General features: G+C 39.8%; 1 protein-coding gene across 4 annotated transcripts in view; it reads left to right on the top strand.

The window, feature by feature from the left end:
• The window catches only part of Btrc (beta-transducin repeat containing E3 ubiquitin protein ligase), a 122273-nt gene that overhangs the window by 4583 nt on the left and 93692 nt on the right, over positions 1-23998 (top strand). For 3 of the 4 annotated variants that reach the window (XM_005403874.2, XM_005403876.2, XM_013504109.1), the window contains exon 2: positions 5203-5310. In XM_005403874.2, the coding sequence (XP_005403931.1) occupies positions 5203-5310 (108 nt within the window). Of the gene's footprint in view, positions 1-2716; positions 2789-5202; positions 5311-23998 lie in introns of those variants that run through there. The other variant, XM_013504108.1, reaches the window with a different exon arrangement.

Here is a 23998-nt window from a genome sequence, read left to right as displayed (position 1 = left end):
GAGGCATGTCTGTGAACTATATTGTAGCTTTTGAGGTTACATAGGAGAACCATTTAAGGAGTAGGTCATTCACATTTTTTTAAACAGTTAGTAGAAGTTAAATGTTTAAATGTAAGAATGTCGCTGCTGGATTTGAATTTATTTCAGACACACACCCCTTTAATTTAGCACTCAGTGGTGGGGCATATGGGAAGCTGTGGGTTTGATTCCCAGCACTACCACTAATAATAATAGTGGTAGTAATAATGTATAGAAAAATCTTAGGAATTTACATGCAGTTTGCAAGGAGAAGAACAGCTTGAAGCATGTGCCTTTCAGATATTTTAATGGCAAAGGTAAATTTCCAAAGGTCTTACTTATTAAATGTTGGAGGACAGGAAAAAAAATCCTGCGTTTGTGTTAGAATCTTACTGAACAGAGTTGTCCTGAAATACACAGAGACTGCTTATGGGGACGAAAACCCCAACGGCCGTCCTTTCCACTCTGGTACTTTTTGCCCAGAGTTCCTTTGACTCACCCTGCCTGCTTCATTTAGAAAAAATGTGCCTATATGTGAAGATACAATAAAAAGGAAAGAAGTAGAGTAAAAGTTACAGGCTACTCTATTTATTTCATAATTACATTTTTTCCTCGAAGATTTCATGTAGCATTTACCAGTATGGGTCATATTAACTGTTACAATACAAAGCAATTTGAAAATTAGTTTTTAAATTGAGCCATAATATATAAAATCTAATGATAATGTCCGTAGATCTCACTGTAGTCAAGTGCAGTTATCATACTCTTACCAGTTGTCTTGTAATAATCAGGAATGCATCCTCTGTGTGGTGTTTGGAAGTTAATGCTATTTTGGAAATCACACTGGTAGATCTTGTGGCATCCCTGGGTATATGCAGTTCATTACCGATCATAATGTTATTTTGGAATTTTAGTTTAAGGGGCTGGGGTAAGCTCTTTCAAATTCTTAGCGGAGTTGGTGGAAGACAAGGGTGATATGAGTGAGGAACAGTATTGCAGTGAATAATGGGAAGGAAATCCAGGTAATGATTCATCAAGTACACACTGCAAAGATAGCACTTTCGTAGTAGAAGTGGAGGACACGAATCGTTCAGAAGAGGAATGCCTTAAAAACTTATCGAGGAACACTCACAAGTACAAATAAGTGTGTATGTTAAAAAAAAAAAAAAAAAGCCCAGGTGTGGGCATGAGGGCTTCTGGCTGGCTTCTAGACATCAGTGCTCCGCACACCTCCCAGGGCAGCTCCATGTGGCTTAGTGTGAACAAGAAGGGGGCAACAGGCTCTCTTCAGGTGCTCCCTTCTCCGCTGTTTCCTGCCCCTCCCTGCATTTTCATGCTCCCTTTCTTGTTCACTCTCACTTTTTCTACCTTCTTTGTTTTTCTTAAATACAATTCTTCTTTCAGGAATGACTGTGAGACTTTGTTCTACCCATCATATACTGAACTTTGACGGCTTAATAAAGGACCATGTCTCTTACTAGTAACAGCGATTAGTAAATCAGTTAGTAAACTGTAACAATGAATTTTTTTGACATTCTGGATTTACTTTATTTTCTAGTACTGGGGATTGAACTCAGGCTGTCACATACTGCGCATATCCCTTCTTTATTATTTTTTGATAATAAAAAGGCTCACTAACTTACTGAGACTGGCCTTAAAACTCACGGTTGTCCTGTGTCAGCTTCTTAAGTATCTGGCGTTAGAAGGATGCACCACCACACCCAGCTACATTATGGTTTTTAATATAGAAAGATTTAAGATTGAGAGAATGTTACGAGAATATGAGTTCCTTGAAGATTGTTCTATCTCTGGTTCCTAGAATGGTACCTACCACATTTATTCATCAAATAAATGTTCAAAACATTACCCTTAAGAAAATTTTGTTATCATTTACTTAAATTATTTTAGCAAACCATTCTTGATACTTTCAGTAGAGAGCAGTAAAAGGAAGACATTTTTTTATCCTTCCTTTTTGGGGAGCATTGAGGATTGGTTGCAGGGCCTTGTGTGTGCTTCCAAGTCCTCTACCGCTGAGCTACATCTCCAGCCCTTTTTAATGTAGTTTTGAGACAGGATCTCATTAAATTTCCCAGATGGCCTCAAATTTGCTGTACCTCTTTCAGAGTAGCTGTGATCACAGACTGTGCCACCAGGCCCAGCATAGGAAGCTTTTTAAGTCTTTCTCTCGCTTATTGACTTCCCTGTTGCCCACTCCTTCCAGTATACGAACCTCTGGTAGTAAGAACCTCTGAAAGAGACTGAAAGCAGGATGAGTAGGTCTAAGGAGACGAAGAGGGAGATGGTAGATGTGAATTAGCACAGTCAAAGGGAGAATGAAATTGCAAGTTTAAAGTGTAAGGGCCAACATGAACATTTGAACAACATTATCAGGGTAGTTAACTGCCTGGAGGGCCAAGGCTAGTGGGAAGGACAGGGGTGAGTTGATGGAGGCAGTGGGGAAAGGTCAAGTTAATACAGTGCTTGGATTGGATTTCCTGCAGTAGAAATGCACTGGATTTCTGGAGGCCTGGATTCAAGTGCCCACTTCGCTACTTTCTAAATGGATGAGCATTGACAAAGACTTAATTTCTCCTGGGCACCAGTTACCTTAATATAAAATGAGGGTAAAACCCTAGAAGCAGAGGTCTAGGTCGGATTGTCGTGTGGAGCCGTGCGCAGCCAGTTTTCCTTTCATTAGTTACAGATGGTGCCAGCGTGCCTTGCTTCCCAGTGTGCGTTCCTGCTGGAGTGTTTCTAAAGAAGGAAAAGGGTATGGTGATATTAACTACCGTAAAATCTGTGTGTGACCTTAGCGCTATAAGTAATGGCTACTATCTCAAAATATGTATTTATTGAATATGTTTAGATATTTAGTATTTTACTTGCTGTTAGACTTGTAATAGCAGTCTAACAGATAAAACTTTAGTGGGGCAGATTCAGCTGCCTGACCTTCAACCACGGGGCCAAAACCAGGATGTAGAAGATAGCTTCTTTAAGTGGTGATGGGAAGAAAATGGTGATGGGAAACCAGTTATTCTTTGCAGCAAAATGAATTTAAACCCCTATTGCTCACTCTGTCCTTTAACAAAAAAGCAGTGAGTAAAACTCTTGAACAAATAAGCACAGGCAAGGACTTTCTGAACAGAATCCCAATTGCACAAGAAATAACACCAAGAATCAATAAAATGGGCTTATGTCAAGTTAAAAAGTTTGTGCCCAGCAAAGGAGACAGCCTACACAATAGGAAAAATTTTTTTGCCAGCTACTCCTGAGACAGAGGATTAATATCTAGAGTATATTTTTAAAAACTTTTAAAGACCCCCTAAAATAAAAGACCCAGTCAAAAAATGCACAAGTGAAAGAATAAACACATCTTAAAAGAACAAGTGGCCAGTAAGTACATGACAAATGGTCAGCATGCTTGGCCCTAAAAGAAATTGCAAATCAAAACAGCACTGAAAAAAAAAACAACATTGAGAATCCATCTTATTCTAGAAAAAATGGCTGTTAAGAACTCAAGCAGTAAATTCTGGTGAAGTTGTGGGGGAAAAGGTTTCTTTTCCCCTTCTACATTGTTGGTGGGAATATAAACTAGTACTACCACTGTGGAAGTCAGTATGAGATTCCTCAAAAGCTAAAAGTAGAAATCCCATTCATCCCACCTATACTTCCTCTGGGCATCTTCCCAGAGGATTCAGAAGACGTCATATTACAGTGGTGCACACATGCACATGTTTACAGCAGCACAGCTGACATGGCTAAATCTTGGAAGTGGCCTGTCTGCCCATCAATAAATGCGTGGGTAAAGAAAATGTAGAAAGAAGATATATATGATAGAGTACTGCTCAGCCATAAAGAAGGATACTTTTGAGTCATTTGTAGGAAAATGGATGACCCTGAAGACCATGATGCTATGTGAAATAAATTGGACACAAAAGGTCTCATACTTTCTCTTACATGAGAAACCCAAAGTGTAAGTAATTTAAGAGGCAAAGTAAAAGATTATAGGAAGCTGGACATGATGGTGCACACCTGTAATCCCAGCACTCAGGAGGCTGAGGCAGGAGGATCACTGTGAGTTCGAGGCCATCCTGAACTGCATAGCCAGACCCTGTCTCAAAAGACTAAACAAACAAACAAAAGAAGGGTATAGGAAATAGGGAGCTAGACTACATGGAGATGCGCAAGGGGCCTGGAGCTGAGAAGTGAGGGGAGGGAAAGTAAAGCGGATCAGAGTAGAATATATGTATGTACCAGTGCCCATGTGAAGATGTCCATTATGTGATAAAAAAGGGGTGGGATAAAATGCAGAGAAACAAAACTATTCTGCAAGATACAGTGTCTTATAAAATTCTTACGGCAGTAGTACTAATACTGTCTACTTAGTGTTATGAGAAATGGTAATTTCTACCTGTTTTGGCCACTGCATACTCTAGATGTTTACACTCAGACACGCTTTTTTGAAAGATGGTTTTTAAGACCAGCAGTTTTCTCAGCCCCTCCCGTCTCCCTCCCTCTCTACCCTGCTCACTCCCTTGCATTGTTGTTGTTTCCCCTTCTTTTTGAATGCTCTCATCCCACCCCCTTTAATACATCTGGAAAGATGTAGAGTTAGCTGCTATGGTAACTGCTGCATGCATTTTTATTAATAAATAGCAGATTAACAAGATACAGCATATGCCAACTGTGCCCAGTTCACTGCTGTCAAAAGCTATAGGAATACACTTTTTTCTTTTTCTTCGAAAAACGCCTTACCTTACCTTTGGTTTTGTTTTCTAATTTTTCAGTCCTAAATTGTAATGCTACCACAAAATATTCTTCTTTCATAGACTGTTTCACCTTGTGATTAACTTATAGGCGATGAATTGAGACCCATGAAAAATAATCAGTTGGATTAAGAAGTTGATTTCCTTTAGATTCATACATAATGAATAGGGACAGTTTTAAGAAATATTTGGTGTTTTGACCTATAACTTTTTTTTTCCTTTGCTTTTTGGCTACTAGTGCCCATTTAAGTTTCTCTCTGGGGTTAGAACCAGTGAGGTAGTATGTTTCTTGAAAGTGTTTCTGCCATGTAGGCCAGCTGCAACTAGAATGTTGCATTCAGCCAAGCCTTGAAAATTCCTGTAATCTGTACCATCCTGTCTCATACTGTCCCATCTCATAGTTGTCCTCTCTCTGCAGTGCTCTATGCCCAGGTCTCTGTGGCTGGGCTGCTCCAGCCTGGCGGACAGCATGCCTTCGCTGCGATGCCTGTATAACCCAGGGACTGGCGCCCTCACAGCTTTCCAGGTACTTTCTCTGTCTCCGTGGGTCATTTGCGGGCATTTGTGCGTGTGTGTGCACACGCATGTGGATGGGTGGGTAAGTGGGGATGTATGTGTGTGTGTGTCTAGTTCATTAGTATGTCCCTCCTTACTTCCCATTCTTATGTATACCTTTTCTCCTTTGTATTGCCTGTATTGCATATCACTTAGTATTCCTTTAATGATAAACTTTTAATGTAGATCCAACGGATCCACTCAGGATGTTTTTATCATGATTGGTTTTTTCAGGATGGACATAGTACAATGTGACTGTTGGTTTTGAGATTTAGTAGAAGTATGATAGCAAATTATAAAGGAATCTCAGTGAATAGCAATTCACTGTTTGATGTTTGCTCTAGAATGACATTAAGCCAACTAATGTGATCAATTATAGTCAATTACCTGAACATCTTGTTTTTTTAAGTGATTATTAAAAATATAAATTACCTTGTTCAGAGTGTCTCTTGGTTACTACATCAATATATGTGTATATCAACTATCTTTTTTATGTGTCTTGTTTAATGGTTCTTTTCCCAAAATAGAAAGGCCCTTAAGACAGTTGGATAGAGTATTTGCCTGAGACAGTCCACATAGTTGGTCTTTCATGGAGTGACAGATTTTAGTTCCCTCCAGCCTTTTTTATAGGCCAGGAGGTCAGTCAGTGCCATGATATGAGAGAAAATACAGAGGAAGCAAATGGAAAGTTGTAGAAGTGAGCCTGGTGCACATTGCTTATAGATTACTGTGTGCCATGAGCCACAGGTTTCTTGCCAGAAGAGCATAACTCATCCATCTCAGCTATTTGGAATTTGGTTTTAGCACTATGTAGTAATATGTAACAGATCAGGTTTTCTTTGCTTTTACTGTGAGATACAATATAGTAAAGTGTGTTGACTCTAAAATTAGTTGTTTTAAATATTCACTTTGTCGCTAATAGAATTAAACTGTTTCACTCCTTTTTCTCATGTGTAGTAAAGGCTGTGTAAGGGTGTGTGATGCTGGCCACTGCTCTCATTACTGTCAGCCTTGCTTGTGCTGTTAGAGAACGTGGACAGGCAAGAGTGCCCATGTACTTCAGAGAACTATCTTAGGTTTTTTACTGTATATGAAACTGACACAAGGCCCTGCCCTAGAGGAGTTCATAGTCTAGGCCAGTGATGGCCAACCTTTTAGAGTGTTCAGTGATACAAACAGCCCACTATGGCATGTGTACCATTGATTCACCCACACTGGTGTAACCTGTTGGTTTTTAAACTTTCGATAGGTTGCAGTGATTGACTGATGTGCAAAATCTGAGGGAACAGTTTCTCGAGATTGCCCTCAGTTTAGACACCAGTAGCAAATTTAGGGGGCCCCCACAACTACTTTGAGTTATGATAATTTGCTAGGAATGACTCAGATAACTTACTGAAAATAATGGTACAGTTTATTAAAGGAAAGGATACAGATTAAAACTAGCCCAAAGGAGAGACACATAGGGAAAATCTGGGACGAGTCCAAATATAGAACTTCTTGTCGTTCTCTCCCCATGGAATCAGGGGTGGCATTGCTGCCTTTCAGCCACAGTGTGTGCCAGCCTCCCCCCCCCCCCCCCCGCGCCCAAGTATTGCTAGCCACAAAGCTTGTCCGAGCCTGTGGTGTCTGCAGTTGTTACGGGGTCTCAATCCCTTATTGTGTACATGGCTGACCTTTAGCCCCCAGCTACTCGTGTGGGTCACATTAATACCTTTAGTGTCTGTTTCTTCCTGGTGTTAAAACTGGTAAAATTTGGCTCAGAAGGTACCAACACAGATCACATTTGTCCAGTAGCTAAAGTCATTGGCAGAGACATTCCTATCGTGTTCCAAGGACCTAGAGACCTTCACAGGGCAGCGGCTGGATTTCTCTTTGGATAAGGCTAATTCTTCACTACCTTAGTGTCACAGCCCCTTTGAGAATCATCACTTTGGGGTGGGAGGGGTTGGTACTAGGAATTGAACCTGGGGCCCTAGTACTGAGTGAGCTACATCCCCAGCCCTTTCTATTTTTATGTTGAGGTAGGATCTTTCTAAATTGCCCAGGCTGGGCTTGATTTGCTCCTGCCTCGGCTGCCCCCCTTGAGTGCTGAGATTACAGGCATGCACCGCCATACCCAGTTTCCCTTTGGCAATCTAATGAGAACTATTGAATAAATACACATAAAGTTACATACATGATTATTAGGGTTTTTTCACTGTAAGCCACATAATCTCAAAAGTATAACCTCCCAAATTGATACATTTTATGAAGGAAATGTGCAGTAAGATGGAAGGACATATGAGGGACTTGGGGGCTAAGGGTTTAGCTCAGTGATAGAGCTCCTGCTTCCGAATGTCTGAGGCCCAGCACCAAATGAATGAATGAATGAACAGGAAAGAGAAAAAAATAAAGGACTTGGTCTAGCCAGAGGGCAAAGATAAGGAGGGTCAGTATTTAAGATCCAAAGGATGAGTAGGAAATAAGTAAACAGAAGAGTGCAGAAGGGGACATTTCAGGTGTAAGGAAGGTCCTGTCCAAGACCCCTAAAGACAGGTATGGCTTGGGTACATTTGAGGGTCCTGTAGAAAACAAGACTGCTATTTCCAAGAATAAAGAGCGGGGAATGAGTGAGAAAAGACTGGAGAAATGAGGAAGCCATGAATAGGAGGCCACCGAAGGGGTGTGCACGTGAGTTTGACCTGGTCAGATGTACATCACGCTGGCTGTAAGAAGTTGGATTTAGATACCCTGGGGCGGGGGGAGGGAAAGAGGGGAGACAGTGGGAGAGTAATTAAACTGAGAGGGGAAGGCAGTTAGGTTTTGGCTTCACAGTCCCTTTGAAGTCTTTATTTTTTTGGGGGGGGGGGTTTTGGTTTTTCTCCGGTACCGGGAACCGAACTCACGACCTTACGCTTGCCAGGCAGGCGCTTTTTGCCGCTGAGCTAAATCCCCAGCCCCTCCTTTGAAGTCTTTAAAAAATTACCCTAAAAGTACTTTTATTGGTGTGAATTGTACTGTATTTGAAATTAGAATGTGAAAAATGCAAGCATTAATTCATTTAAAAAATAACTATAATGAATCTATGCCATGTTAATGCAAAGAACATTTTTATTAAAAATAACTATATTTTAAAAAACTAAAACTGGCATTGTGTTATATTTCTTCTTCCTTTGGATTTTTTGGGACAGAGTCTTGTTGCGTAGTTCAGGCTGGGTTTGAACTCTTGTGTAGAACAGGCTGGCCTCAAACCCATAGCAATCCTCCTGCCTCAGCCTCCAGAGTGCTGGGTTACAGGTGTGTGCCACCACATTGGCCCCACTGCGTTACATTTTTACAAGTCTAATATTTAGATTAATAAAAGACAACTGGATCTACTGCTGCATTTTTTTTTTTTTTTTTTGGTCTTTTTGAGACAGGGTCTCGCTATGCAGTTCAGGCTGGCCTTGAGCTCACTTTGTAGCCCAGGCTAATCTTGAACTCCCAACGATCCTCCTGCCTCAGCCTCCCAAGTGCTGGGATTACAGGCATGTGCCACCACGCCCGGCTTGCTTCTGCATTTAGTCAGTGTCAATGTTTTATTTGAAGTAGATGAAGAATATCTGGCCTCATACATAGTTTTGAAAGAGACAGAGATGTTTTACTGCATATACTTTCCAGGTGGTTGTAGTTTCCTAAAGATTAGTTGCAGTGTAGGATCTGAAATCTCATCAGTGAACTACTCTGTAATTATATTAAAATCCATTGGTCTTATTTTTTCAACAAATTATGCTATAACAATTGTATATGCATATGTAAAACAATGACGCTTGACTTTTACATTGTACCATGTGTAAAAATTAATTTGAAAAGAACTGTAGACCTAATTATGAATGAAAATTATAAAACTAATAGAAAATGTAGGAGAAAAAAATCGTTGTGACTTTGGGTTAGGCAAAAATCTCTTGGATGTGACACACAAAAAATGAACCTTAACCAACAAATTGGGCTTCCTCACTGTTCTATTTTTTTATTTGTTTGTTTTTGTTTTTGTTTTTGTTTTTCTTCCTGTACCAGGAATCGAACTCACAACCTTGCGCTTGCCAGGCAGGCGCTGTGCTGCTGAGCTAAATCCCCAGCCCCGTCCTCACTGTTTTAAAATTTTTGCATTTCGGAGGATATGTTTTAGGTTAAGGAAAGAGTTCATTGGCCTTTACTTAGTGTGTGCAAGACCCTGGGTTCAGTCTGCAGTATTGCAAAAAAAAAAAAGGCAGGCACACACACACACACACACACACACACACACACTCTGCAGTATTGCAAAAAAAAAAAAAGGCAGGCGCACACACACACACACACACACACACACACCCGAAAAGAAAAAAACAAGTCTTTTATGAAAGAATAGGTAAGGTAAAGACTGAGAGAAAATATTTGTAAAATACATATCTACAAAAGTCTTTGTATTCAGACTATGCAAAGCACTCTTCTTATATATTATACGATAAAATACCCAGTATAACAATGGGGATAGCTGGATGTGGTGGCACATGCCTGTAATCCCAGCACTTGGAAGGCTGAGACAGGAAGATCGTTGGGAGTTCGAGTCCAGCCTGGGCTACAAAGTGAGGTCAAGGCCAGCCTGAACTGCATAGCCTGTCTCAAAAAGACGAAGAAAAAAAAAATACGGGGAAAAATTGAACAGATGCGACATCAAAGAAATACAGATACCTAGTGAGCACATGGGAAGCTGCCCATTATTTTTGGTCATCAGAAGAATGCACAGGTAGGATGCTACTACGCGGCCACCCACATGCCTCTTCTCACTTCCAGATGTGGGCATAGAAATTTGGGAGGCCTTAGGTAGTTAATATATCGTACCCTAATTTGGGAAATGTTAGTAGTTTTCCTGAAGGCAGAGACATGTTGACTGCTACAATGTCCATAGAGCACTTAGTACTTGGGCTTGGTAAGTATTGATGGTTTAAACTATATTAAATAAGTGGTAAAGATAGTTATGTACAACTGAACGTTATGCAAGTTTAAATCTTCTCACCTGGATACGAGGATACTAAGAAAAATTCAAATCTTCATTTGGCCTAAAGCAGTGTGGAATTTAATGCCAGAAGGAAACAGTTGTGAACAAATTCACCATTACTTTTGGCTTTCTCTGTTGACATTAATCAAAACTAAGTCATTATTTACTTTTAAAAAACTGCCACACTCACTACAAATTACTGTTTCTGGAGTGTATTTGGAGAAAGATTGTATCTTGGTTACTTTTCTCATTGTTGGGACAAAATACCCAACACCCAAAGTTAAAGGAGTTTTTAGAGGTTTCCTCCCATAATCGGCTGGCTCAAGGCGGGGTGGCACATGGCAGAAGGGCAACAGTTCATGACAGCAGAAGATAGCAAAGTCAACCATAGCAAAAGGGGAAGCAAGTGTCTTTCTGCCCCATTTATCTTATCCAGACTGTTGGGATTAGGGCAGTGCCAGTCTAGTCAGTGGACTGATTCAGCAATCACCTCAATCCCAGCACCCTTAAGCCCAGCATCATTAGACCATGAATCAGTCACAAACTCTAGATTCAGCCACCCCCGGAAAGCCCACCCCCCATGACCACCTCAGGCTTTGGAGGGACATCCAGACACAAACCATAACAGGTTGATTTAGAGATTTTATTGGAAAATTCAGGAAAACATTGGGTAGGGTGTACAGTTTTTGAATTATATTGCAGGAGTAAAGTTGTGTAGTATAGGCAGAAAAGAGGTCTTTATGTAAAGCCTCTGTAGAGGAAGCCCAAGGATGAGTGCATGGTATGGTGATAACAACACGGAAGGGCCAGGCATGGTAGCGCATGCCTGTAATCCCCCAGCACTTGGGAGGCTGAGCCAGGAGGATCGCCTAGAGTTTGAGGCCAGCCTGGGTTACATAGTGGGTTTAAGGCCAGCCTGAACTTTATGTCGAGACCCTGTCTCAAAAAAAAAAAGTTCTGGCCAGGTATGGTGGTGCATGGCTGTAATCACAGCACTCTGGGAGGCTGAGGCAGGAGGACTGCAAGTTACATCTCAGCCTGGAATACACAGTGAGACTCTGTCTCAAACAAACAAGCAAACAAACCCATGAATCTTGGCTCCAGTTCACCTGAGATTTGAATCCTGCTCTGTTGTTTTCTGGGTATCACCCTTGTGCAAGTACTTGGCCTGTTCATACTTCACTTTCCTTATCAGTGAAATGAGAGTAATAAATCATATAGGGTTGATGTTAGGATTAAATGAGTTGATATATATATTTTCAGAGAAATTGATTGTAACATAATGATCATAGTCTTCATAGGGAATTTGTACCTATACATAATAAACTGGATTCTTTTTTTTCCCATTCCTCTCCTCTCCCTTCAACCCCTCTTCCCCTCCTTATTTACAGAAGCTTTGTTTCCACTTTTTCCTTCTTTCTTTTTTTTTGTACCCCCCCCCCGTTCCCCTTCCCATTTGAACATTTTCTTCCTTTTTCACAATATCTATTATACATTTTGGTCCACTTTTGGTTTCTCACACTAGAGAAACAAGGTGATATTTGCACATGTGTGTCTGATTTATTTCATTTAACAGTATGGACTCAAAAGTGCATCCATTTTCCTAGAAATGTCTCTAGCTTATCCGTCTTTATGGCACAGGAGTGCTCCACTGTAAAAAAAAAAAAAATACATCTTCTTTATCTGTTCACCAGTTGATGGGCATTTGGGCTGATTCCAAGATTTGGCTATTACAGACTGTGCTGCTATAAACATGGTGTGTGTGTGTCACTGTGGTGAGTTGATGTTGCTGGCATATTAATACGTTGTATATTAGACAAATTTTGTACACAAGACTAGGTTTGGAGGCTTTCAACAAATACTTTCCCACCTTGGTATAAAGCAGCATACTATTCAATAAAATCTTATTTTTCATAATGTACAGCACAGTTCTGGTTTTTAGGAAAGCCCAGCTTTGGTTCAGTTATTGGTGAGAAAATTTTGCTTTCTCAATATTGATATAGGTATGAATGTTTTTTCCTTTGTTTATCTTAAAAAAGATCATTATGTCTTACATAGCAAAGATGAAAAAATGGGCTTATGGTACTAGTTTATTCTGATAATTCAAAAATTTGTTTTCTCTCAGGTTCTGCTCACACAAGTATTTGATATTGTGTGTGACTAATTTGCAGAAACAGGAGTGGAACTGCAATAGTTAGTACATGTTATCTTTTCAGTTTGAGTTTTCTTTTGGTATTTGGGCTTTTTAAGGTAAAATTTCTGTATAGCAAAACACATAGCTTCTAAGTGTATTCTTTTTTTTTCTAAGTGTATTCTTAGATGAATTTTGACAAACAATTACAATGTGCAACGTGTCTTACTCTCAAAATAGAGTATTTCTGTTATCTCTATACACAAAATTCCTCTATACTTTCCATTCAACACTCATCCCCAGTAAGAATTACTGCTTTTGACTAAAATGTGGTTTTGTATGTTCTAGAAGTCATGCAGGTACAGTTATGTAATATTCTTTGTGTCAAGTTTCCCCCTCCTCTTTTTTGTCATCTTCATCAGTACTATAGATTAACCCGGAGCCTTTGGATTGAGCTACAGTCCCAGCCCTTTTATTTTGGGACAAGGTCTTGCAGAGTCCCCAAATTGCCCCAGGCTGGGCTTGAACATTAGATAGGGTTACAGGCATGCATCAGTAGGCCTAGCTCAGTTTTCCTTTCAACATAATGTTTTTGATTTATCTATATCATGTGTATCAGCCGTTTATTCTTTCTCATTACTGAATATATTCTGTTGTGTTATTACACAACAAATTGTCCATTTGTTTATCCAGAGACATGAATTATTTTCAGTTTTTTGACCATGGTGAGTAAAGCTATTATAAACAGTTTTGTAGAAGTCTTCTTTTTTCTTTTTTTGCTTGTGTTTTATTTTAAAGAGACAAGCAGGCCAGGGATTTAGCTTAGTGGCACAGCACCTGCCTAGCAATCTCATGATCCTAAATTTGATTCCCAGTCAAAAAAAAAAAACAAGCCCAGGCATGGTGACACATGCCTGTAATCCCAACACTCAAAAGGCTGAGACAGGATTGCTTCGAGTTTGAGGACAGCCTGGGCTACAGAGTGAGTTCAAGGCCAGCCTGAACTGCATAGCAAAACCCTGTTTCAAAAAAAAGGACAAAAAATTAAAAAATATTTATAAGAGACAGTCAAGTTGGGTATGGCTATAATCTCAGCTATTTGGAGGCTGAAGCAGGAGGAGCCCAAGTTCCGAGCCAGGTTGGGCAGTTTAGCAAGATACTATCTCAACATACAATAAACAGGGCTGAGGATATAACTTAGTGGTAGGAGCACTCATCTAGCATGTGTGAGGACCTGGGTTCAGTCCCTAGTAATGTAAAACAGACAAGTAGAAATTCTCATTTTTACGGATATTGCCAAAAATGCTTAAGAAAATGGCTCACTAATTTCATGACTGGGGGTAACCCACTCAGGCCCCCCTTCTGTCTCTGTCTGTGACAGAAGCTTTCTTTCCCTCAATAAATATATTCTGCTCTTTAAAAAAAAAATAATTTCATGGCATTTTTTCATTGAAAACCATTACATTCTTTTAGTAAGTTTGAAGCTTTTTTTTGTCTTTTTGAAGCAGCGTCTCATTATGCAGTTCAAGCTGGCCTTGACCTCACTCTGTAGCCCAGGCCGGCCTCAAACTTGCAGCAATCCTCCTGCCTCAGCCTCCCGAGTGCTGAGATTACAGGGGTGCGCCACCACGCCCAGCCAGTTTGAAGCATTTTAAGCAGTAAGAATTTTCTTAACAGTTACCTGGCATAGTAGCCTGAGACATCCCAGCATTTGGAAGACTGAGGGTCAAGGCCAGCTGAGCTAACAAGACCTACTCAAAACAGAACAAACAGAAAACTTCCTGTGACAGTAGAGAAAGAAGAGCTACTCGGTGTTTGCTGAATTTGTCGATTACCTTTAGTAATGCAGTGATTGAAACCATCAGCATTGGAAGGGTTTGTAGGGACAGACAGAATGCTGAGAACATTGTTTAAGTAAATGCTAGGAAGACATGTTTACCTTGAGCATATTCTCATTTTCATTGCCTCTTTGGTTCATTCTGGAAAGTATATTAGTGATTAAGAGCATTACTGTTGATTGGCAGTGGATGCATTTTGTGTAATTGTTCATCCTCAGCAAATGGTGATCTTAGGATCTATGATAGTAAGTGAAAATGAGCAGTAGAGAGCGCAAAAAAATAGCTGAGTAGTTAATTAAGGTCCCTTATTTTTCTTTAGTCATTGAAAGACATTCTACCAGAAAGTATATAAGTAGATTTATAACCTTAGGTTATTTTCAGTATCAAATGTAACTAGTAATTTTAGTTTAGTTTTTTTTTTTTAGACAGGGTTTCGCTATGCAGTTCAGGCTGGCCTTGAATTCATGGTGATCCTCCTGCTTCAGCCTCCCAAGTGCTGGGATGCTGAAGGTGTGTGCCACCATGCCTGGCTTGGAAAATCTTCAGCTCTCTGAACCATTAAAATTAGCATTTGTTGTCAAAGGTTGCAATTTGGAGTGATTGAATTCAGGAGATGATGTGTTTTATTACCCAAGAATGCTTAGAAGTCTATTAAATCTTGCTATCTAGAAAGTGACATGTTAAAGTGTAATAGTACCTGGAAAATTAAGCGATTACATATACATGCATCCACATGCATATAATGGGAAACATTTTATCGTTGAGGTTTTAGAGAAATATGGATTATCACACTGAATTAAGATTTCAGTCCTATAAAGAAAATTATTCCATGACAAAAATGTTTATTAATCCCTGTCTGATGCCCACTCATTGTATATGAATGAATCCATGGCAGCACAGTTTTTATATTTAAAAACTCAGTTTGTTTTTGTTCATGTTAACATATGACATATATCTCAGCTGTCTCTTTCTCATGTTAGGGCATTACAGGAAATGACAGAACTGTTTTTGCTTGTGTTGTGGGGAAAACTTTTTCCTGTTTATGTAGCTCATTTTTATTGTGGAGTATGTAGTAAGTGATTTATAAATATATAAACAAAAGTATCCATAATCTTTCTCCTCTTAAGATAATCGTTATTACTTTTTTTGAGACAAGTTTGCAGTTCTGGCTGGCCTTGAATGTACCTTGTAGCCCAGGCCTGCCTTGAACTCATGGCAATCCTTCTTCATTTCCCTGAGTGCTGAGATTATAGGGGTGCAACACTGTGCCCAGCAACATAATCATTAACACGTTAGTTTCCTTCAGCTTGGCATGACTTACACGTATGTGCGTGTACACTCAGGTGTACCCAGACACATAAGTTTTCCTTTCAGGTACTTTTATTTAGTTGTGGGAGAAACAGAAATAGCAGAAAGGAGGTGTCTCCCCAGATGTTACAGTTTCATTGATAGTTCTGTGTCCAAATTGTCCACTTATATCCAGTTGTTACCTTGTCCAAATTCTGTGGTCAGCGCTGTTAAACTGATCTTGGAGGCTCTTTATTTCACAGACAGTTGTTCATGTTTTTGGATTGAACAAAGTTTGAATGTGGCTTATATCCCACCACTACTTTCTTCACATGAATTCTTAGCCAATTCAAAGTTTATAGTTCCCCCATAGTGTAGTAGTATCCAAGCGCATGGAAATAACACAGTATTTGACCAAAATCTCTCGTATTGCTATGTCTTTGTGTATCCTTTCCTCCTGGAGAACAGTACCCCAAGCACCTATCCTTACCTGTTCCTTCCTCCTTTCCTGCCTTTTATCTACCTAATTCCTAATCTTTAAAATTGAGTTGAAGTTGAGCTAAAATAAAAGTTTTCCCAAATTTTTACTCTCTCTCCCTTAAACTACTCAGAGCACCTGTAGCAGAATGTGCGGTAGACACTAGTCATAGTACTCTTAGGTTGTTGTCATTGCGTGGATCTTTTTTCTACCGTTAGACTGAGCTCCTTGAAGGCGGGGCTATGTTTGTTTGTTTCATATTTCCAGTGTCAAATGTAGTACTTGATACTTTTGCTGAATTAATGAGTAAACAGACTTAAATGATTTGAAGGAAACTGTTAAAGCATGAATGGGATAGGAGAGAAAGTATTGAGCTGCTGGTGATACCTATATGTATATACATACAAACGTTCTGTGTTCAGACATGAGTCATGATAATTAAATGTCATTCTGTTTTTTTCTTTTTTTTTTTTTGTCTTTTTTTGAGACAGTCTTGCTATGCAGTTCAGGCTGTCCTTGAGCTCACTTTGTAGCCCAGGCTGGTCTCGAACTCGCAACGATCCTCCTGCCTCAGCCTCCCGAGTGCTGGGATTATAGGTGTGCACCACCACGCCCAGCCTAAATGTCATTCTAATAACCACACATTTACACTGGAAACAGAAAAATATACTGAATCTGCTTTATGGGTGGCCCTCCAATTGCATACGTTTGGCTTTCATACAACTCACAAGATGATGATCCCTTCTAAAGTAGAGTCTGTATGCTGAATGTGGACTCATGGTGGTAAGCAAGCACACGTTTCTAGCTATTGAATACTGGCACCACCAACAAGCTAACAGCCATTTTCAAAGATGTCACTATCTTTATCTTCACAGCAGTAATGGATTTGTGCCGTTATTTGACTATTTCACTGCATTTTACTCTTATTCTGTAAAAGAATAGACACTGGGAAAATTTAAATGCTGGTGGTGATAAGCAACACTCTAAAGAAAAGACAGAAATCATTAGGGATACAGAAAATGACCTTTTAGCCTTGACGAGGTACAAAATTAAAGCACATGTACAGTGTTGGAACTACATTTTATTGAAGGTTGTATCTTAGAAATAAAATGTAATTATGGATTTAGAAACATTTTCACTAACATTGAAATCCGTTGTTCAACTTCTTCACTTTTTAAAAATATACATTTTGCATGACAAAAGTAGAAATGACCTGAATTCACTTTACCTTACCCTGGAAGCTGAATGACATCCTGGAGTGGCTCGTCTTTACAGACGTCTGCCTAGCTGTGTGTGTACACTTGAATTATTTCAGGTTTGGTGACAGTGTTCTCCTCTGTGTTATTTGGACATGTCCTTGACACAGCTGATGTTCATTTGCAGGCCAGTATGTGATACTGTCTACCTGTTGAAGATAGAAAAAAATCATCTTACTGTGAGACACATTTCTTAGTTTCTTTATTCTCGGTGGTGAATCTGAACAATTAAAATCTTTGCAAAGAAAGTTTGCTTGTGTTGGTCACATTGAATGATGTTGGATTTTCCCTGGTTGCTTTCAACAGTACTGTACTCACAATGGAGAAGGGAGAATGCCGGTATCCCGGGGCCCTGAAGTGCCGCAGTACAAAAAGCAAAACCAGAGTGGACTTCACGAGACTGTTTGGGGGGGCTGCCGGGAATCAGAGTCAGGACCTTGCGCTTTCCAGGCAGGAGCTATGCCCCTGAGCTATATTGCTAGCCCTTGATGTGACTTTTAAGGGGATGATGGGGCCTCCCTGGATGCACTATGCTTCTGAACAAATTCTTGCTGTAGGCAGTTAAGACTCACCTGGATCCTTTGAAGGGGTACATATTACTTCCTTGTAGTCCTAGATTTCTTGTTATTGTCTACTTTGTGCGGAGTAGAGGCGTTAGCACCACAGTAGCTTGTTTTGTTTTGCTTTGTGTTCTTCAGGAATCATTAGTGGTTGTTTCGTGACTGCCACAGCCATTTGTACCTTCTTTCACTACTCTGCTCCATGTGGTAGTGTTGTATTGTTTTGCTGTTCTTCCTTGGGTAGTTTCTCGACCTGATAAGATATTTTATGTGGACTGCCAAGATGAGAAATGTTGACAGATGAGCAATCCTTAGGAAACCCTTTCCCTCATCATTTATTTAAGCCTGATTATTTAAGAATGCTTTATATAAAGCAAAGACTACTTTTTTGACAACTTTTACTGCAAAGACCTCTTAATCTTAACTACCATACTGTTGGGAGCTGATACACATGGGTTTTATTTTTCGTGAGACTGATACTGAATAGTTTTGAGTTTCTGTATATTCTTCTACCCAGACCTCTGGAGACCAAGTCTATTATATTTTAAAATACATCCTAGGCCTAGGATATAGGACATCTTGATGAAACATGATTATGCAGTGTACCTTACCTTGCTGGGTTATCTTTCATCTGCCCTTTAAAGTTCTCAGGTGTACCATTCAAATCCTCCATGCCTTTGTTGCAAACCTGGCGTCTGTGGCTTGGTATGAATTAAATTGGAATTTTGTGTTCTGTAAAATTGACATGAAGAAAAGAAGTGCTCACTTTCATACATGATCCTGAAGCAGCAAGTTCAAGTCTTAGCCTGTTTGGGTCTAAGGTTTGTATGTGTTGGGTTAGGTGGTCATTAACAGAAGGGAAATGGTAGAGGGATAAGTAATCTCATTTTTTTCATGTCACATACTATATTGTTTCAAACCAGTAAATACAGAGCTTTTATATGTGAACATGAGAAATTTTATATTTGAATGAAAACACATGATTTGCTTTACTAACGTAATAGTTGCTAATATTCATTGCAGTGTCTATACTTTATATGAACTGTTGTTCTGGGTAGTATCAGTTTCTTAAATCATAAGGGACAGTTCTGGTTTAGTATATTTCCTCTAGTTTGGGGTTCTTTTTGTTCGTTTGTTTGTTTTTCCCTTTGGAGACAGGGTCTCGCTATGCAGTTCAGGCTGGCTTTGAGCTCACTTTGTAACCCAGGCTGGTCTTGAACTCATAACAGTCCTCCTGCCTCAGCCTCCCGAGTGTTGGGATTACAGGCATGCGCCACCATGCCCAGCTTCCTCTAGATTTTTAAATTAGCAGTTTGTAGCCGGGCGTGGTGGCACATGCCTGTAATCCCAGCACTCGGGAGGCTGAGGCAGGAGGATCATTGCGAGTTCAAGACCAGCCTGGGCTACAAAGGGAGCTCAAGGCCAGCCTGAACTGCAGAGCAAGACCCTGTCTCAAAAAGACAAAAATAAATAAATTAGCAGTTTGTTAGGTTTTTTTTTTCTTTCTTTCTTTCTTTCTTTTTTTTTTTTTTTTTTTTTAAGCACTTCACCTGCAGCATAGTGCAGTCCTTTGAGGGAAGCTGGTAAAACGAGGATAAAATGGGTGCAGGATTTCAGTAGCTTGAAAATACTGCAGTCTTTTACCAGAATGCCTTTTATATTTGCAGTAGTCCTGGAAATGTGCCTGTGGACTATGTACAGTGAGATTATAAAACTGAGTCATGATTTTGGTGACTAGAAGCCAGAGCATGTGGCTGCAGCACCCCAGCTGGCAGTAAGCTCTCCCTAGGTTTATGAATGTAGTTAGATGGCCCCCAACTGTTTACAAGACAGCAGAGGTGAGATCTTTGATTGACAAGTCAGAAATGCATTAGATCATTCTCTCTGCCAGTCTGTGGTTCATGCTGTTAAAAATGTCAGCCTCCAAGTTTGAATGGCAGCCTGAGGGCCTTAGAAGCTTTTTGTTTTCTGAGATGGAAACACAAATTGGATGTGTGCCTGAGCGCTTCATCCTGGGCTGTAATTTCATCTTTTAGCTAAGAACCACAAGGTACACGAGCAAAGCACCCTGTAAACAATAATACTGTGGGGAAAAAAAATAAACAAGGTCGTGTTTCTGGTACGTTGATCCGATGGTGTCCTGACCTCTATCAGGTTGAACATCTCCACTCTGATTGCTGTTCCCTTTGGCATTACAATGAGAGAAGGAGACTGACATAGAGGAAAAGATTTAAAGTTGCAGTGTCATTGCACATTCCTTGTATTGGCTATGAAATATTGAACTGTCAGAATGTGACACTTGGTTTTTTAAGCAACCTTTCTTGTTTGAGGTGTGTGCAGTTCATTCTTTTCTCCCCCATTTGTCTGCCTTCACTGATAGGGTTGGAAATAGTTGCCTTAAATGCATGAAAAGGGACAATGCTAAAGAGAAGTGGTGCCAGTAGAACCAAATAAATGTAGCCCTCAGACATAATGCAGGCTGAGAGGTGTGGGCAAAGGAGATTAAAGTTGGGTTAATACACTAACATTGGGGTTTATGGGGCACTCTTTTGTCAGAAAGAATCACAGCTCTATTTTTATGGAATTAGGTAGTTGGAAAGCTGTAATGGGTCAAGAGGAGAGATATAGTGACATGGTTTGTCTATCAGACTGATACCCTTCTATATGACAGTATTGCCCATCATTAAAAATCAACCCCATGTGATTTTACTCTTGTCTGGTCTGGTCTGGTCTGGTCTGGTCTGGTTTTATCTGTCTTGAGACAGGATCTTGCTATGCAGTTCAGGCCGGCCTTGAACTCTCTATGTAGCCCAGGCTAGCCTTGAACTCATGGTGATCTTCATGCCTCAGTGTCCTGTGTGCTGCGATTACAGGTGAGTACCACCATGCTTGGCTTGATTTTACTTATTACTCTAATTATCTAGTATCGTTGACAAGTAGTCAAATGGTGGAAAAGTAAAATTTTAGCAGAAAAACTTTTTTTAAGTGAGCAAAATTTGTATTTATAGTAAAAAGGTCATGGATAGGTAATAATGGAAAAAGTTTTATGCTCTTATTAGTACAACTAATTGCACACAATTAGAATATTTTTTCTAAAAGCCATCATTTTTTTTAAATCAGATTTTATTGGTACATTTTAGATGCATACAATAATCACATTCATCATAGAGAATTTGTGTTTTTTTCAGACAGGGTCTTGCTCTGTAACTCATACTTGTCTTAAACTCATTATGTAGCCTAGGCTAGCCTTGAATTCACAGCGATCCTCCTGCCTCAGCCTCCTGAGTGCTGGGATTGCTAGTGTATGTCACCACACCCAGGACCATGATAGAGAATTTGTACCTGTACGTGATACAACTTGATTTTTCCTCCCATTTCCCCACCCTCCCTCAACCCCTCCTTCCTTCCCCCATTGCTTATGTCTTGGAACATACTTTTTAGTAATAGAATGAGGCTTGTAGGCTGAGCATGGTGCACACCTGTAATCCTAGCTAGTAAGGCAGCTGAGGGAGGAAGATCACAAGACTGGGGCCTGTGTGGGGACTCTTGTCTTTAAAAAATAAAAAATAAAAATAAAAATAAAAAGAGTAGAGAGATGTAGCTCAGTTGTAGAGTACTGTATTTGCTTATATCCAGAAGTTCCTAGGATCAGTCCCCAGTACTGGAGGAGGGGGAGAATAAGGTTTCTATTGCTTGTTTTAAGTTGTAATACATCTTAAAACAACAAATATTTAGACAAGTATGGTGGCACACACACTAATTGCAGTACTTTGGAGGCTGGGGCAGGAGGATTGTTTGAGCTCGGTGGTCAGTTTAGCAAGATCCTGTCTCAAAAGAAAAGAAAGGCTGGGAATGTTGTTCAGTTCCCCAGTCCTGTAAAAACAACAACAAGTTTGGCACTATTGATAGATATGCTTTTATCTTCAAATAAAGTTATTTTCTTCTCCTTCTTCTTCTTCTTTTTCTTCTTCTTCATCTTTGTCTTCTTTGTCGTCTTCTTTGTCTTCATCTTCTTCTTTGTCTTCTTCGTCTTCATCATCTTATTCGTCGTTGTCGTCGTCTTCATCTTCTCCTTTTTTCCCCCCTCTTCTCAGTACTGGGGATTGAACCCAGTGCCCTCTATCACTGAGCTGTACCCTTGGCTCCTTTATGTATTTTTAAATTTTGAGACAAAGTCTCACTGAGTTGCCCAGCCTGGCCTTGAAATAGGGTCTTTCACTTAAGTCTTAGCTTCCTCAGTAGTGGGGATTACAGGTGTGTACCACCACACCTGGCTACAAGTAAAAGTTTTAACTGAGAATGACCTATCATAATTCTCCTGGAGTATTAGCAAAGTATTTTTGTTGAAGTATTTCAGTTTGCACTTATAGATGATATCAAAGATAACTAGTTTTCCCTCACCTGTGCCAGTGTACAAGAACTGTTCTCTGTCATGAATACATAGAAAAATGCACTGGAAACATGGTTTCATTCATGCGTGATATCTCTTAAATCCTATGTGAAGGAGATGCTGGAAGGAGGGGAGCTAGTGTTTGTAAAGGCTTTCTCTATTCTATCCAGAATTATGTCCTCATTTGATCTTTATAAGTCCAATATAAATTTAGCTAGACATTCAGACCAGGCCAAGCAGCATGTCCCGCTTAGATGAAGAAACTGGAATTCACAGTTCCTTCTCACTATTTGATCTGCTTTCCAGGGAAATAACTTAGTTTCTCGTGCCTCAGTTTTGTTTTCTTTAAATTTGCAGTGCCTTTCCGTATAGTTCTCTGCAGTTTTCAGATAAAAGGTGGTATTTTCAGTTCCTGTGTTATTAGTTATTCAGTACCATTTGTTGAGTGCTCCTAGTTAGGTAGAATGATACAGGGACCGAAGAATTGAAAAGGGAAAAAGCAAAACTCAAGTAGCTTCTTTAAAGTGTCATTCATAGGAGATATATTGGGCCTGCCCATCCTGTGACTTTGTGCTCTAAATAAGTGAAAATAACTTTATTTTGGTCAAACATTTCTGAGGAAATGAGATCACATTTTTGTTATTGGACATTCTTTGAAGAGGAAGTACTTTATAACCACTTTGATATGCTAGTGTTATCCACCACCCCCCCCAATATGCACACAGATTAAAGGGGAAAAAGGTGATAGTCCTTCATAGATCTTTGTCTTAAGGAAGAAAGAATCCAAGCCAGAAAATGGCTTGGTTTTCTTCTAGAAGTTAAGAGGGAGGATCTTAGGATTTGAATGTTTACTGTGCTTTGAAGTGTATGTCTTTTGAGATGTATTACATGCCTAGCTTTGTAATCACAGTAAATTTTAATTATTCCAGGAAAAAACATAGTGCTCAGAAGGTAAGAGGGAAGATATGTTAGGAACTAGATACTGTTGTTTTTAAGTATTGCTCTGTAGTTTTGATGCATGAATATTGACAAGCATTTGCATGTAATCTACAAGAACCCACTGTCTTGACTCTGTGGGGGAGTTTTCAAAAACGGTTCTTCTAGAAATTGACTTCCATTGGCTGATTTCCAGAGGACGAATGAAAACAAGGCATTCTTTCCATCTTGTAAGAATAAAGAGGAGTGCAAGTGTTTATCTAAGAAATGAGACCAGAAATATGTGCTTTTATGGAGTCTCTTCAACCTAGTACCAAGAAACTACAAAATTTCTTCTCCTCGTAATATATCACTAATGCATCAGCTATGCTGAAAGTGCCTCACAGTCTGTGGGCTTTTATACAGTCACACGTGCATAATAATGATTGGCTTTATTACTTAAACCCCACCCTTGCTTCATGAGCAAGTCAGTGTCTTGTGAGGTGTGGTGGCGCATGTCTGTAATCCCAACACTCAGGAGGCTGAGGTAGGAGGATCACTTAAGAGTTCAAGGCCAGCCTGGGCTATGTAGTGAATTCAAAACCAGCCTAAATTACATAGGGTGATCCTGTCTCAAAAAAACAGTGTCTTTATAGAATCCTATAATTTCAGCATTGGAATGGGGGATTAGAGGACCGTGTAGTTAGATATATTTCATAACACAGTAATCCTTTGGGAAGGGATTATCTGGTATGTGCGTGAATCACCATCATCGTTGAACTTCTTTAGGTATCTTCTTTTCTTTTTT

This window comes from Chinchilla lanigera, unplaced genomic scaffold (assembly GCF_000276665.1).
Source record: "Chinchilla lanigera isolate Chin_1 unplaced genomic scaffold, ChiLan1.0 scaffold00084, whole genome shotgun sequence".
Classification (NCBI taxonomy): Eukaryota; Metazoa; Chordata; class Mammalia; order Rodentia; family Chinchillidae; genus Chinchilla; species Chinchilla lanigera.
Note: the sequence above shows the minus strand (reverse complement) of the source record. Positions and strands in the feature narration are given on the sequence as shown.